At 38.0% G+C, this 16,123-nt stretch overlaps 1 protein-coding gene across 17 annotated transcripts in view; it reads right to left on the bottom strand.

The window, feature by feature from the left end:
• Positions 1-229: 229 nt before the first annotated feature.
• Positions 230-16,123, bottom strand: part of ptprsa (protein tyrosine phosphatase receptor type Sa) — a 245,904-nt gene continuing 230,010 nt past the window's right edge. For all 17 annotated transcript variants that reach the window (XM_077535321.1, XM_077535315.1, XM_077535318.1 and 14 more), the window contains 6 exons: positions 13,414-13,592; positions 13,157-13,283; positions 12,942-13,067; positions 9,009-9,163; positions 6,108-6,243; positions 230-2,489 (listed from right to left, as the gene is read on the bottom strand). In XM_077535321.1, coding sequence (XP_077391447.1) covers positions 2,421-2,489; positions 6,108-6,243; positions 9,009-9,163; positions 12,942-13,067; positions 13,157-13,283; positions 13,414-13,592 — 792 coding nt within the window. In that variant the 3' untranslated portion in view covers positions 230-2,420. The remainder of the gene's footprint in view (positions 2,490-6,107; positions 6,244-9,008; positions 9,164-12,941; positions 13,068-13,156; positions 13,284-13,413; positions 13,593-16,123) is intronic.

Raw genomic sequence — 16,123 nt, 5'->3', positions numbered from 1 at the left:
TGCGGTCTGACGAGCACATTTGCCTTCTTTTACGTCCTAATTGTCAGGTGTGTCCAGTTTTGACTGGAAAGGGAATATAAAAATCAGAAAAAGAAACAAATGGTACCTGTTGAAGGGAAGGGAGAAGGATTGGAGAAAGTTCTTTCCCAAAGAGGAAAATTAAACCAACACCTTGCACTGTTCCAATGCATTGTTTAAGCTCTTGAGGGTCAAATGATTTACAAATACATATAATCTATATATTTGTTTATTTACATGTATCTTTGCCACGTCATCTTGGAAAGTAATATGTAAGTAAAAACAAAGAAAAAAAGTATAAAGTACATAAACGTAAAAAAACAAAAAGACGGGTCATAGCTTGTACATGATCATACAAAGTACAGTACAGTATGTCAAATTTGCCTGATTCGGATAACAACAAAAATATAATTTTTGATTTGTTAGATATTATGTGGGTAGGTTTCTCCTCAGCTGTATCCAGTTAATAGAAAATATTAGTCTACAAAATGAATACAATTCTATTTAAAATGATTCTACAATGCATATCCTCATCAGCACCAGGATGAGGATCCAAACGGGGCAAAGAAAAGTTTGTTTGAAAGACACGCAATGTTCTTGGCTTAAAAATAATGTAACGCAACATAGAAAATAAAAAAAGGGAAGTCATCATATTTCCAAGCACTGGGCTGGTAGGGTGAGACAACAAAAAATATGAGCGATTCATTCTAAGATGGATATATTTTTATAGTCTGCATTTAAATATATATGAATGTGTGAGGGTGCAGTATATATGTACATATATGCACACGTACACACAGACATGTTATACTGAAGATTTCTACAGTGAAAAAATAGAATGTCTTTCAACATAATATGAACAAATAAGCACTTCTCTTTTGCTATTTTGTTTTTGTTTTTTTATAAAATGCGATACAACATCTCTGTTAAAAAAGAAAAGAAAAAAGTTAGCTATGTAATGCAAAATAAATCATTGTAATACAACACTGATGTTTCCATAATGTTACAATAACAATAAGGCTTTTTTGGAAATACAAAAAGATTACACACAGTTCTGTCCATCGCTCGTGGTTTTGTGCGCAACTTTCTGGAACCTTTCACAGAATCCAGAGAAGCGCATACCAAAGCGTTGATACCTCAAAATAAAAGCCCGCTGAGCTGATCTTCAGGAGTCACATTTCAATTAGTGCGTCAAATCCAACCTGCAGTTTTTTGGCGGGGACTTTTTTTCAAGTTCTTTTCTTAAGGATGTGCAAGTTACTTGTACCGAAGATTTTTCTCATTGAGCACTAACAAGCTCTGCTTTTGTCACCCACAAAGTAACAAGGGTTTAAAGTAAATAGCTTTTTTAATCCTACAAATGAGCGTACAGTGGATCTTAGAGGAAATGTTTCAAACACCTGGTTTGGTAATTGAAATAGGCCCAATTTTTTTTGTGTCTCTTTTGAAATGAAACCTACTTTAATAGTCACACGCACATGAAATAAGCAGCATGTTTGGTTTAATAAGGAAACTAAGAACAAAAATACTGAAGCATTGATGATGAACATTTGTCACTGTACACAAAGAAAGGCTTTGTGTCCCAAGTTTGTCTGGTATATCCATTTGTTGCAAAGCTTCTCACCAGATGTGTCTTCCAACGGATTGCAACTCCAGAGCTTGTAAAAAAATAAAATAAAATAAAATAAAAATGGGTCACAGACGACCAAGCCACTGCTTCTTTTTACAGGCACAGCTTCCCATAGCTCTCTAGTGACTCGCAGAAGAGGTTTCCATCTGAAACTATGTGATGTTGCTTTCGTCCTGTCAACTTTCCTTCTGATCATGTGATGTCACACTTTCTTCTTGCTCATCATTAGTATGTCTGTTTGACATTTGAGAGAGTGAACCACACGTTCCGCCAACCATACAGGCAACCACAATTTGGTAATTTATCTGAATATTACTTGCGAAAGTTGTTGGAAGGGGGGAAAAAAAAAGATACTTGGAACTTCCTTTACATCCAGAAGGAGCAAAAATCTCGAGAGAAAGCCACTCCATCTCGTTGATATTTGCCTTGTACTTCACCTGTTGTGTGACATTTCAGTGAATGTTTACAATGTCTGTATGGAAACACTTGAGGTAAGGTAAGAAGTCAGACACTTGGATCGCCCCCCACAACTTGAGCCGATGCTTCTTTCTGGGTTCCGCTCCTGATGGCGGTGTTCTTTTCTTGACTGCGGAGTCTGAGCTAACTTGGCCAGATTGAATTTATTCTGGTTGGTGTCTAAAAATCTTGGTTGAATGCGTCTGAATGAAGAGTGGTGTTATTGTTGTGACACCACTGTTTCAAAATTCAAGTTTCTATGGCTCAGGAGACTGTTGAGGGGGTGACAGGACTCATGGGGGAAAAGAGATGGCTTTTACGTTGCATAGTGATCAAAGCTTCCTAAGTACTCCAGAGCGGCGTGATAGCAGAACTGGTACTCATCCTGTAGAAGAAAAGCATACACAGAGGGAGAAACAAAAGACATCAGAAATATAATCTCTAAAGTGCTTTGAGAACAGCTTTGATCGCCATGTCATAAAAAAGCAAACGTTTTTAAAGTAGATTAGCCCATGTCAGGAAAGACATTAATACTAACAGCTAGGTAGAATTTTTTAGAAGTAACAGATGGCCCGACATTTAATGCTAATGGCTAATGTTAGCTAATAGCTAATGTTTTTCCAAATCTACCAGATGTCCCGTCATTTAATGCTAATAGTAAATGTTAGCTAATAGTTCCAGTTTTGAGTCTTGTATCCAGAGTTCTAGTGGATATCGCCAGCCCCATTTGTTTTGTCTCACTTTTATGCAAGTCCCATCCCAGCCCAGCGTAGTGAAGTCAGAAAGCAAGTTTGTTTGGGCCACGTGTATGTCAGTCACACAGTTGTCATCGTGATTCATACGATAAACCAATTAAAAGGGTCTCAATTTCATCCGCATGTAATCACTAACAGGCGTGTTTTCCTCATACCAGAACTTGTACTTCCCGCTTCTGTCTATGAATCATGGGAAAGGTCCTGCTAGCTTGATCCAGCTTTTCTCGTGGCATATAACTCCAGTGTTACAATGCGGAACTGACTCAAGGTAAATGGCACAGCCTGCTTTCATTAACTGCCTGGACTGAACTGTCAACCAAGATAGCATTTAGCATTAGCTAAAGCAACAACACAACCACCAGCTACCAGATTGACTAGCGATGAAATTTGTTATAAATAATTCCTGGCTTTTCCGCAAAACTGTAGCATCCCGGTTTTTAATTTTGAAAATCTGCTCACCCCCATTAAAGTAGAAACTTTGTAGAGGTCATTTAATAGCTACTTCCACTCAACTTTAATTAAATGTAGCTGCCCTCAAACAAAGTTGAGGACATTCATGCACATTCTGTTCAGAGGCAGGTGGTCAGCAGGTCCCAGGTGGGCCGGCGCTCTGTTAACCTGCCGCAACACAGGCGGCGTTTGAAGCCAGTAAGTGCTGTCTAAAGATAGGTACCCGGTGTCAGGGCAGCGAGGCATCAAGGACCGCTTGAAACCAACAGCGCTTCCTGTTTAATGAGATGCCGTCAAACTGCCTCTGGAACACGCGGTTTTATCCCCCACTGGTTCGGAGGGCTGAATATGAGGTGCTAGCATGTCCAGGTTGTTTAATTAGACTCCCCGCAGAGGGCATAACCCTTCATATTGCATATTACAATTCAGTTCATTAATAATTTGTTTAATTCCAACCGTCTGTTGGACTAACTTGAAGCTGAAGGAAACAGAAGCAAAAATGACATAGTAGCTAAATCATCTAAACTAATTGACACTTCACTTTAAACATTCATGGTCGCACTGATGTTATCAAGACAACACAGTGTAATGGATAGTGCACCAATATCATAGATGACTAAAATAAGTCATACTAAGTCGGCATGGTAACGAAGAAGAAAAAAAATGCTACTATTACAAGGCAGTGAATGCTACGTGTACAATAAATCTCACGCTGTCATCATAATTACAAGGACAGATTTGAGCGAACAAAAGCAAATAATTGAAATAAAAAAAAAATATATAGAATACACAAAACCTCTGATGACATTGGTGGGATATGTTAATTGTGTCTATAGTAATAGATGTAGCTGATAACTGAATTTGGATTGGGCAATGTAATTACAGATAAAGGCAGTTTATATCTTTACGCAAATTTGGATTTGATAGGATTTATTCAGTGACTGCAACTTGTATAACGTGCATGATCAATTTCTTTCTTTCTTTCTTTCTTTATTTATTTTTGGTTTGAAGTCACATCCTGATCAATTTATATTAGACCATTACAGTTCCAAATGACAACTGTTAAAGTACCGTAAAAATCCAGTGTATAATATGCACCCGTGCATAATACTCAATAAATTCACCCTTAAAAAGCAGTTTTTCCTCTGTACTCATGTATAATACGCTCCTCTGATTTGCTGGCCAACATATTTTTTAATGAGTGCCAAAGACATTTTAATGATTTGAGTAATTCTGGGCCGCTGAGTCCGAAAATGACATCCATTTCTTGGCTCTGGTAAGTTTTAGAGAGATTGATATTTTTGGCAATTAATTGGTTGATAATTCATTTGGGAATATTAAAAATGCATGTCGTTTATGCTCTCATACAAGTAAAACAAGCTTGTTGTTTACTGCTAATATTGTTTTTTTTTTTTTTTGCTTATTTTCACATGAAACATGATTTGCATTTCAAGGGCTCTCTGTTATAACAACTGCCGTCTTTTACAATATTGCAACAAAAATGAAATAATACCATATGGACATGCTTGAAAAGACAGGCAGCCTCAAAGTTGTAGCATAAATAGAATACCAATGTCAACATTTACATATTTTTAGCACTTCAACAAAAACATTCAAGATATCAAAAACTAGATAAAGTCAATTCAGGAAAAAAAACAAACATGATCTTTTCCCATAGAGTCATTCAAAGAATTTTTTAAAATGTTTTCCAAAATAATGAATGACCAACTGGTTTTCATTTTTACAGTTAGATGATCAAATTTTTTAGTTGCACCACACTTTTCCTATCTAGAAAGATTAGTCAGTGAGATTTTAGATGTTTCTCTCCCGACAGATTTCAGTCCATGATTGAGACGAAGTGATGTCAGGATGACAGTAGCAATTTTGCTAGTTTAAACAGCACATTTGAGTGAGCCTGGTTTGTTAAGAGATCAGTAGGAACAGCAACTGTGTCAGGCTAATAGCATCAAAGTTTGCAGAGTCATTTTTTGTTGATTAAACTGCCTTTGATAAGTAATTTGATGGATCTCGCTGTCTTGCTTGCTTAGCAGCTAGCTAGCAACTAAACGCTAACGCTGGAGATGCTAACGTTGGAGCCAACCCTTAATGCTGGGTAAATGTCAGAGTAATTCAAAACATTTTTTTAGCATCCTTAAAACCCCTGGGCGTTATCTTATTTTGAAATGACTTGGTCAGAACCATCAAAAAGCCCAAAACGGGTCACAATAATGCCTAACGGTTAATTAGCAATTAAACCTGATTTCTGGATGACTTGTTTTGACCTTAGAGGCAACAGTTTGAGAGATGCTGCACACAAAAAAAAAGTTAGCGGTTACGCCGCAACACGCTGCCGGGAACAACTCCAAAATTAAAAAAAAAGTGTATTAAGCCATGAATGTCAGAGTATTAGTGCATTTGGAAAGATTTTATTTTGAAGTTGGCCTCACCACGTTGGCTGCGTGTTCCATCATGGATAGCATAAACAATCGTTGCTGCTTCTAGCTTCATAAGTTTTGCTCACGGTGTACACGTGAAAACATTTGTGAAACGAGGCACTTAAATTAATTTGTGAAATTACGAATGTAAGTACACATTTGTCTATAACATCTAGGTACCGCTAAACGTCTATAAAATGTTAATTAAAATATAAACCCGTGTAAATAATACGATGGGTCGATTACATCATTTTATCTGGAAAAAAGTGTCTTTTATTCACGAGATTTTACGGTATATTATAGTCATGTCTTAAAAGCAAAGAATGGATTTATTTGGGTGTGTGTATGTGAGGGACATCTGACCTCAGTTTGGACCATTGCTGGCCTCTGCGTCCGGAGCATCTTCACTGTCTGGAAGATGTCAACTACGCCTTCGTAACGCATTCGCTCCAGGACGATGCTCAGGGTGATGAAGACGCCAGTCCTGCCCACACCAGCGCTACAAAACAGAACCAAAGTAAATTATTAAAGCATAGAAATAACTTACAAACGAACATTATAAAAACTAATGACCTCTTGCAAATCAAATCAAATCAGCTTTTCTTTTAAAATACATGTTGCACAAGTCAAATTCTTGGCTACAATCAAGTAGCAAGGTCACAGTAATGATGTCAAGGATGCAACCAATCTCATGGTCAGATAAATAACAAAAACATCTTGACATCTTTCTGGCAGCAGCTGCTGTCCAGAAATACAGTCTTGAGTCTTAACTGGAATCCGTAAATACTTCAAAGCAGCCTCTCTAAGCTGCTTTGCTGTGAAATGTCTTCCACTCCACCAATGGAACAATAATTGATATGACAACAATTTTGTTTGGGTTTCCTCCAAATGCTAAAGCTATTTTCTTGACTGATCAACGAAAGCCATGGCTGAAGTGCTTGTGGTTATGTCTGTATGCGCCTGAGAACAAAACTCCTTAAACCAAAGCGTTTTGGGACCATAAAAAAAAAAACTTTTTGATATCAAACATAGTTGTTCTTAGCTGACCCATCTATCTGGCAGCCACCCACGAACATCCTCCCCGACTTTTCATTCCTGCCGTATCACTCAGGCCACCCAAATCCGCTTCCAGGGAGTCGATCACAGCTGTGTCACATGGACTCATACTCTTCTTCCGAGTGCGCCTCTCTCACCAGTACCATCTACTCTCCAAATATGAAAGGGTGGACCAACCGTGGCCGACTGAGAGGATTTGGAGTCTCCCATTCACGCCGCGTAATCAAGCAATTAATGACAAAAGGCACAAAGGTCTGTTAGATAGTGGCTTAGAAAAAGAGTGGAGGCGGGGGAGAAGTGGAGGAGGGCTTGGTGGGAACGGAATAAAGGATGGCGGGGAGAATGAATGGATCGAAATGAAATGAGGGAGTAGAGCAGAGGATTAGCAAATAGAAATTGGGATGACAGATGAGGAAGGCGCCGAGTAAGGGAAAAGGACAAAGCCTTCAACCAAGAGATGACAAAGCAAGGTGGCTGCAAAGAAACCAATCTTGTTATCAAGGTATCAAACATTGAATGACACGCTTTAATTCAATATAAAAGATTGGATGGTTAAAGAGGAAAAATAAAAAGCAGGTGTATGAAAAAAAATATTTAAACCTCATTCACTGCCATTGACGAGTATTCTTGTCAATTACGTTTCCCCCCCGCCAACCCCACCCCCCGCTGTTAATTTCAAACTTTACTGATGCACAACCAACAGTAGATGACGTCATTGCCCCATTTTAGATAGTAGAAACTCAGGGCGCTAACTAGTGAACTGCCAGGCTTCCCATTCTGTGTCCCTCTGTTGGCCATTACAGTTTTTGTATTTTTTTGACAGGTGGTGACTGTGAAGACCGATTCCTTGTTTGTTTTTACATACTTGGCCAATGAATCTTATTCTGAAAATGGTGGTGAAAGGAAAACGTCTATCATACAACATCAAAGATTTTCAAAAAACATAAAGGGAATAGTTAGAGAGTTGCTTTTCACCCACTCTGCATATTATTTTAATATTTTAATATTTGGAATGACCTTGTGCAGAATGTAGACCATATCTTCATAGTGTTAAAAAAAAAGTGGAAAATCTCTTTTTCAAGAGTGAATTAGTTTTTTTCTTTGGCCCAACTCTTCACATTGGCTAAAAGTAGTGTTGCATAATTCTGCTTATGAAAGCAATGAAAACATAAGCTTCAAAGCAAGAAGTATTCCTACCAATAATAATATAGAAAATTGTGGGCCCATTAGAGTGGTTATGGATTTTCCTTAGAATTACATTTACGAGCCCTTCAATGACAAAGCTTCCAAATCTCAGCATGCCCTTTGACGGCTGGTGACATCAGCTTCCTAACATAGGGAAAGGTGATGTTACGTTTGATGATGTCATTGCACCCGTGTCACACAAATGTGGAAAAAAACAAGCTCCACTGCCTCTTCTCGAAAAGTAAAACATATTTATGTGACAGCAAGAAAATGAGTCATATTGTTAATGCGTTTGATCATAGCTCTGAAGCTGTCCTAAACCAGCGCTCGCAAGAATGTAAGTGGAGGATGGCAGTTCTTCAAACACATTTGAATTATTATTACAAAAGTTCATGTTTTGTACATTAAATAATCTGTGATAAGTCCCTCCCTCTTTCATAATAAATAAATAAATAAATAAATAAATAAATAAATAAATCAGAAAATGTGAAATGCTCATTTTGTAGTTACAAACGCTAAGAGATTGATCCTCCTCAAGGCCTATCTCTAAATATGAATAATCTGCGCTCCGGATCAAACCACAAGCAAATATCATTTTCTCCCCAAGTCCAGCATGGCAAGTTAATGATGTAGGTTACCTTGGAATCTACACCCCAGGTATTAGAATCCATCATGGATCATAAAAACAAAAAGAATGGCTGTTTTATTTCATGTTCCTCCTCTTTGCAAATGCCAAGCTGCATCTCAGCCTTATCAATTATGAAAGAAATGGGCCTGTGGAGGTTTTAGAGCATTACCATGGCAAAAAGAGAGGGAGTATAATACTTGGTGGTGCTGTGAGGACTACACCACAGGAGGCAGTAGGTGATTTCATGTTGTTGTTGGTTACAAAAAGTCACAGTTTGTCATGAAATGTCTCTTCAATAGAAAATTTTAAGCGCTTAAAATGAATTTCATTTTTATTAACTGTAAATCTAAGATTCATAGTATTGTTTTATTTATAGCCAATGTAGGAGCTCCCACCTGCAGTGGACAGAGATCGGTCCATCCTGTCCAAACTGCTCCTTTGTTTTATGCACCTGGCCAATAAAGTCAATGAAGCCCTCGCCAGATTTTGGAACGCCTTGTTCTGGCCAGTCGGTAAACTGGAACTGCCTTACTGTCCTCGATTGGCCATCCTGCAGAAACATGGAAGAAGTGAAGAAAAAGTGAGTAATACCAACAGAAAGAGTAAACAGCAACAAAAATCTTTGAAGGTTTAAAGATAGACCTTCTGTCAAGTTGTCATATATCATATCTTGAGTTGGTTATTAATGAGGTTCATTGTGGATGGAAAAACTTACCCTATTAAAGGATAAAGTAATAGCACCTTTAACCCAAATGGAATCTTCCAAAAGCGTATAATTTCCTCCATTTTTATCAAAACAAAACATCATCGAGCAATGTTGAAAGTAGGGCTGGGTCTAAAATATCGATATTGATATCAATATTCCTTTTCATAGCCCAATATTGATTCATAAAACCATGAATCGATACTTTGAATATAGCCCCCCCCCCCGTAAATTAATGTGCCAAATAGGGCCCGACCGATTATTATTGGCCTTCAAATATCGGCCAAAACAATTGGCCAATTGAGTTAAATGGCCGATTATTTTCCCCTTAAATTGTTATTGAAAAAAAGCCAAAGTTTCCGACACTGTGAAAGTACCCTGAATGCACCATTTTGCTTGCGTAGCATTAGCAACTAGCAAGTGTGTAGCGTATGTTATTCCGGTTATTCTGCTGTTGTCCCGAAGCGTTGTTTAAAATGTTTCATGACACCGAAGTTGGACTTAACTGTAAAACGAAATACACAACGTTAAGAATTACATCCACTGTATATTTAAATACAAAACACGCTTTGTTTTTGAAACATCGCTAGCCTAGCACTAACAGGAAGTTAGCCGATGCTAACGGGAAGGTAGCATCGACTTCGGGAGTGTTTTTCCTCCAAATAATGAATCGAATCGGGCCCTTCTGAATCGAATCGAATGGATTTTAGAAATCTGAATCGATACCCAGCCCTAGTTGAAAGTGCTGTCTGATGAAGTTTATCCTCATCTCCCCAATTGCCTCAATTTTCTCTCCTACTGGGTTTTGTTGGTGAGTAGTGTGAGATGGCCCCTACTTGAAGCTAATCAATAGTGCATTGGCATGACACGCATCTTGTCCCAGACAGCGTGTAGAATAGTATAATCCTGTGAGGCGATCGATAGTGCAATTTGATGGATGAGTGTTGGGGGAGGGGGTGGAGGATTAAGAAGCAAGACTAGATGACTAGTTTAGCGGCATGTGGAATTGGATGATGAAAATAGAAATTGAAAACTGACACGTTCAGGCTGGATGGACAAAAAGTCTATTTAAGTAATGTGACGTGGGACTGAGCCTTATAAACTTGGTAAACTTGACCGATAATACAATTAAGTTCAATACAGTCACCATTTATTCATTTTTTTTTTTTTTTTTATCTTAGCTGCTGGTGTTCCCAACAATGTTCATGCCACAATAGACTCTTACATGTTTAATACACAGTAATCTAAACACACCAACTGGTTTTGTACATGTCACGTTTGTCTCCGATTTTTGGACGGTTAGCACGTTTCCTTTCTTATCACCTTTTGTCTTTCATCTGCAAAACACTACGCCTCAGTAGAAGGATTAAACATAAAACGAGAAGCAAAGACAACACCACAATGTGCCACATGCTCAGTAAGGGGAGGAAAGGAAAAAAAAAAAAAAAGGAAATTTTAACATACAACCTGAGGGCCCACGCTGCGTGTCAAATTGCGTGATTAAATACGTGACTGGCTCGCTAGATGTGAGTGGTGAGGCATGCACGCGATGCTATTACTTCGCAAAGGACTGTGCACAAGCATACTCTCATTTAATCAAACAAATGCGTAAGCACATAGACAACACGATATGGGGTTAATTCTAGTTTATTGCCACTAGCGCTGATGTTTTTCGGAACCTAAATCAAACAACTTAAACATGCTTCTATTACATACGCGTCTACAATTGAAGCACTTTTCCATAATTTCCACAGACCAAATCCTCTTGAAAAAAATAACTTGCACTATCACTTTCAAAGTCCCTCTAGGTTGATTTGTCTATAACACTGATGCTGTGAATCCATGTTCGATTGCTACTGCTGCTGCTCTTCTCATAATTCAAGACCTTATGCTGAAAACGTTTTTCTTTTTATTACAGTGATGTTAAAAATGTTTTTTTTTTCTTTTCTTTTTTTTTTTTTTTTTTACCAGTGTTAACATTTGAAAGTAACATGTTACTCAAAACTATGTAATAACATTATTTTACAGTCATGATAAAATATGTGATACTTCTTTTGGTGAAGTAATCTGATTACAGTTACTTTTCATACAATTTGTTCCTGCATATCGACATCTTAAAATAATCGCCCAAGTCACTTTTTTTTTCAGATTTTCCAGGAAACACAAAAAGATGAACCATTTTGCATCATGATGAGACGATTTAGTCAAAAAAATAATTTTTGCAAAAAATGACTTGTTTTAAGAGGGTGGCAATATTATGGTATATGTTTAGGAAATTCATGTATATATGTTTTTGGCAAATGTAAACATGTTTAAGTGCACTTGTATATATAACCAGGTTTATACATTTTATTTAAAAAAAAATAGTAAATTAGTATTGTATTAATAATGAAATAAGTTTAAATATATAAAGTAAAAGGGGTAGGACTAGATAAGTTTCTAACTTCTTCCTACTCCCTTTTGAACATGTAAATTATGACTGATTGATTTTTTTGTTGGGATTTTCTTTTCTTTTCTTTTGATTACCGTTTTTTCTGCTGTTTTGCTTGTTTATATGTTCAACAAATCAAATCAAATCAATATGCTGTATATTATCAGTGTTCGCAAAGTAGATCATCGGCATCACTGACACGTGTACATAGACCAAAACTAATAATTAATAATATTCAAATAAAATACAAGAAGAGACCCCATTCTGAGATAAAGACACATAGCTAACAACTGCACTATAGAGTTTATAAGAAAGAGGAACTACATCATTTACATCTTAAAATGAAGCATTCTGGGACTTCACAATTCGCATTCCTGTCTGTGGAGTGATGTCACGTATGCACCATGTCACGTTTTGACCACATGGAGGTAACAATGCAGGAAGTAGAGAGATTTAGTTAAGTGAAATCCATAAAAACTCATAACAAAATACTTGTGCTCAAGTTAAAAAAAAAAAGAAAGTTGTCTTTATTGTACTTTATTGAATCTTTATTGTCACCGTTAAAATTGCACTTCCAATTTAGTTTTGGCAGAACCGGATGTTAATATTATTTTAAGAGAGGTGGTCGGCTTCTGCTGAATTGAACTTAAATTTAATTTAATTGATATGGAAAACTGATACACTTTAGAGCTATTAAATTGTGAGTCTGTGAGGTGTAGTTTACTTTGCTTTTCTTTACGTTTTACCTTTAAATTTCAATAATCTCTTCTGTAGCATCAGCATTGTTTTCATGTACAGCAGAGTTCATGTATATGAATAAAAATAATTGAATGTGGTTGTCAGACCAGCTGACGCTGCATTCATACATAATTACCACAATGTCACTGTGCATGATGATGTGCGAAGGGTGTAGGAGGCGTAACATGCTCGGTTATCAACAGGACGTCATTTAACTAACTAGCTGCCACACAGCTTGGGAAATCATTGCCTATGCCCACCTAGTTGGAGAATAAAAGTAGTTTTACATCGATGCTGCAATGCTGCTGCCGTTTCAAATGATCTCAGATAATTGGGCCAGGAATAAACCCAGCAAATGTATTCTCAACAATTGCTGCTTACTGTCCCTAAAGAAAGTAGTTGCAGCTAATAAAAGCTTTTGATACTGATCTTCATTCGTGGTTGTGATCATCTTACCCTGGCGTCTGTGACCTTGAACTCTCGTAGGATGTACTGAGGCATGTTGTACTCAGCCATGGGGTCCACCACAAAGTACTGATATCTCGCAGAGCGCTCTGCTGGCCAATACTGGTGACACTTTTCCTGTTTTAACGAATGAAGACTGTGGTTTAATTCAATGTTGTGATCATACCGATAATTCAACGGTTTGAGTGTGTGAGTTCATGTCATACCCTTCCCATCTCTCTGAGTTTGGTCAACATGACTACAATGGTGGAGTTGTTCTCCCAGAGCATTCTCCAGAAGTCCTCTGTAGTTTCTGCCAGAGGGCCTTGTGTGGCAATGTAGGCTTTCTGTTGCCTGCATTAGAAATAGTTACATCATGTTATATATTACAAATAACACATCACATACCATACTGAAAATAACAATTCAGTGTAAGCTTTTATGTAAGAATGTCCTGACAACATATCTAATCAAATCCTCCAACCTGTATCCATCAATAAAGCTGGAATTAATGTAGTCCGATCCTTCCAGGCCTCTGATTGGCTGCAGGCAGACACGCGTGGTCTCGTAGGGCATGATGTTGACCAGGCGATTCTTGAATTTGTTGCAGGGCAGGTTAGCACTGATGAAGCGTGACGTGTGGGCTTTGGAGTTGGCCAAACGCTGCCAAGACAAAAATGGAGGAACACATTGATAAATGAACAGTTCAAGAAGTGGGTAAAAAAATAAAATAAAACAATAACAGGCCGAAAATGAGAAGAGAAAGATCTGAGAGGAAGGAGGAGGAAGATGAAAGTAGAGCTGGAGAGAAAAAGACAGAAAGCGTAGGTGGAGGACAGATGAAGATAATATAGATGAGATATTTATATGCGACCCATGCATCTGACCACCAATCTGACTGTTGATTGGTACAGTTCGAATGGGTCACTGCTTATTACGTATGCATTGCGCAGAAAGTAATTCAATGTTTATCCTCTTTTGTAAATCATTGGAGTCCAGGGGGGTCGATATCAATTGTGGGAATCTATGCCAAGCACAAACACACATAAACAAGCTTGTACATAAAGAATGAAGGAAACAGCAAACTCTCTGAAAAGTGGGTCACTCTCTCCTTTGATAATGTTGCAATGTATGCAAAAAAAAAAAAGTCTTTGCAGGTGAATATTCAAAGGATAAAAATGATTCAGCAATTATCCACTGAATGAATACATCTAATATTTTTTATTAAAAAGGTTACAGTGTGTGGCTTCGTAATGGCAATGGTAACAAACTGCCACACTTGCTGCCTAAATGGGCTGGTGTAAAATTCTAAATTCACAAAGTGTTGTTACCTGTGTACTTGTACCTCGTAGTTAGCAGTCACAGTGTCCCATCACTGGTGTTATTTATTTATTCATTTATTTATAGAATAAACCTGAGGACTACTCATGTTGCCCTTGGGGCTAACTAGTACACACTGGCTCCATTGTATTTAATTATTTTAGGAGATTGCGCATAAATCAACAGAGCAAAAAGGCATCCGTGTTTGCAGTCTTTCATCTTGCTCCCTCCCTCCTCCTCTGTGCTATCTGCTGTTACCGAAACCTTGACTTTTTAAAACAACAGTAAACCGTCAAACTGGTAATTGGCCCATGACTAAGTGGCATTTGCATTCATCACAAAATTCTATTTTGTCTTGGGTATTTGTTTTCTACACTCTACTTCTGATAGTAGAAGTCACCCTCTTAAAATAATTGCCTAAGACATTTTTTTTTTTTGAAAACATTATTATTATTTTGCCTGATGATGTAAATGGTTCAATTTTTTGTGTTTCCTTAAAAATCTGAAAAAAAAATGACTTAGGCGATTATTTGTAGAATATGTCTCCTTTGTGTCAGCTACGTGAACAACTAACAAATGGCTCACCCAAATGTCTTTAAATGCCCATCGCTTGTTCAACCCAACTTATATTGACATGTACATTGTGAAGTGCTTCTTATGCATTCCCGGGGAGATGTGATTCCCCCCCACAAATTAAAACAGTACTTCAGGTGTGCTTATGAAATTTCTGGAATATATTTCCATCAAAAGACCTCAAAATCCCCAAAACCATCAAGCTGATACAAACAGATTTCGAGGGGGAGGTTCTGCATCACAGTAAGAAGTCAGAGAGGTGCCAGCCACACTATAAATGATATCACTGAAGAGCAGAATAACACTTCTACGTGAACAGGGTGACACATTCGACTGTGGCACTTCTTCCCCAATTTCCCTTTTAGACAAACACCTATTCACTTGGATTTTACTCAGGCCTTCCTCCTTCTGCCATCCCTTCATCCCTCCTGCTTCGGCCTTGCCTTTGATCAGCGCTCCACAAGGGACCTGGATGGACTTGAGGTGGCCTGGCAGCACTACACAGGCCCTCGGCTATATCACCAACCACTACAGTGGGTATGTGAAAAAGATCCAACGCTGGCCAAACCTTCCATGCAACATAGCAGAGAAGCATCAAGAGTACCTCTCAACCAGCACGCCAATTTCTTTCTATTTATAGCACAGTAGACTGGGTTAAGCGTTAGGCATGGTATGTTACCCAACAAGGATTTGTGGAAAAAAAACAACAACTTTCAATCCTGTGCAACTATACCTGCATTTAAGTGCAAGTCATTCTTTCTCCCTTTTTAACATTCAACTACCAACCTAAACCTTGCATACTATAGCATAATCGCAACAACTCCGTCCTTCATCTTCCTTTGAGTCTCCTTCTTAACACCAGGCTAAATGCAGTTTTCTCTTTGTTCATCATCCATAGCCATCACCCTCAATAATGTGCCACCTCCAACCTCCTTCACATCAACCTCTCTTACTTAATATAGGCTTGAGAGTGAACATTATTATTCCCTGTTCAACTCCTGACACCAGCTCAGCATTATCATCTGTTACTCACACAGTGATTTCATCACTACTGTGCCTCACTAAGTAGAAAAACACCAGCACGGTTATTATTTCTTGGCGGGGTGCCATGTTGATGAATGGCGAATGGGAAGATGGCTAACTTAAGCATTGCACTCAAATGAACATGTAAAACGATGGACAGAGTGTAATTCAAAGTCAAAAGTTAATCATGACACTTAACAGGACTTCTTGCTACCAAACAAGTATTGACTCGACTAAAACATTCTAAAATTCTGAGAAGCCTCAAAATTATCGAAGCA

Source organism: Festucalex cinctus, chromosome 10 (genome assembly GCF_051991245.1).
Source record: "Festucalex cinctus isolate MCC-2025b chromosome 10, RoL_Fcin_1.0, whole genome shotgun sequence".
Classification (NCBI taxonomy): Eukaryota; Metazoa; Chordata; class Actinopteri; order Syngnathiformes; family Syngnathidae; genus Festucalex; species Festucalex cinctus.
This window is presented reverse-complemented; position numbering and strand designations above follow the sequence as displayed.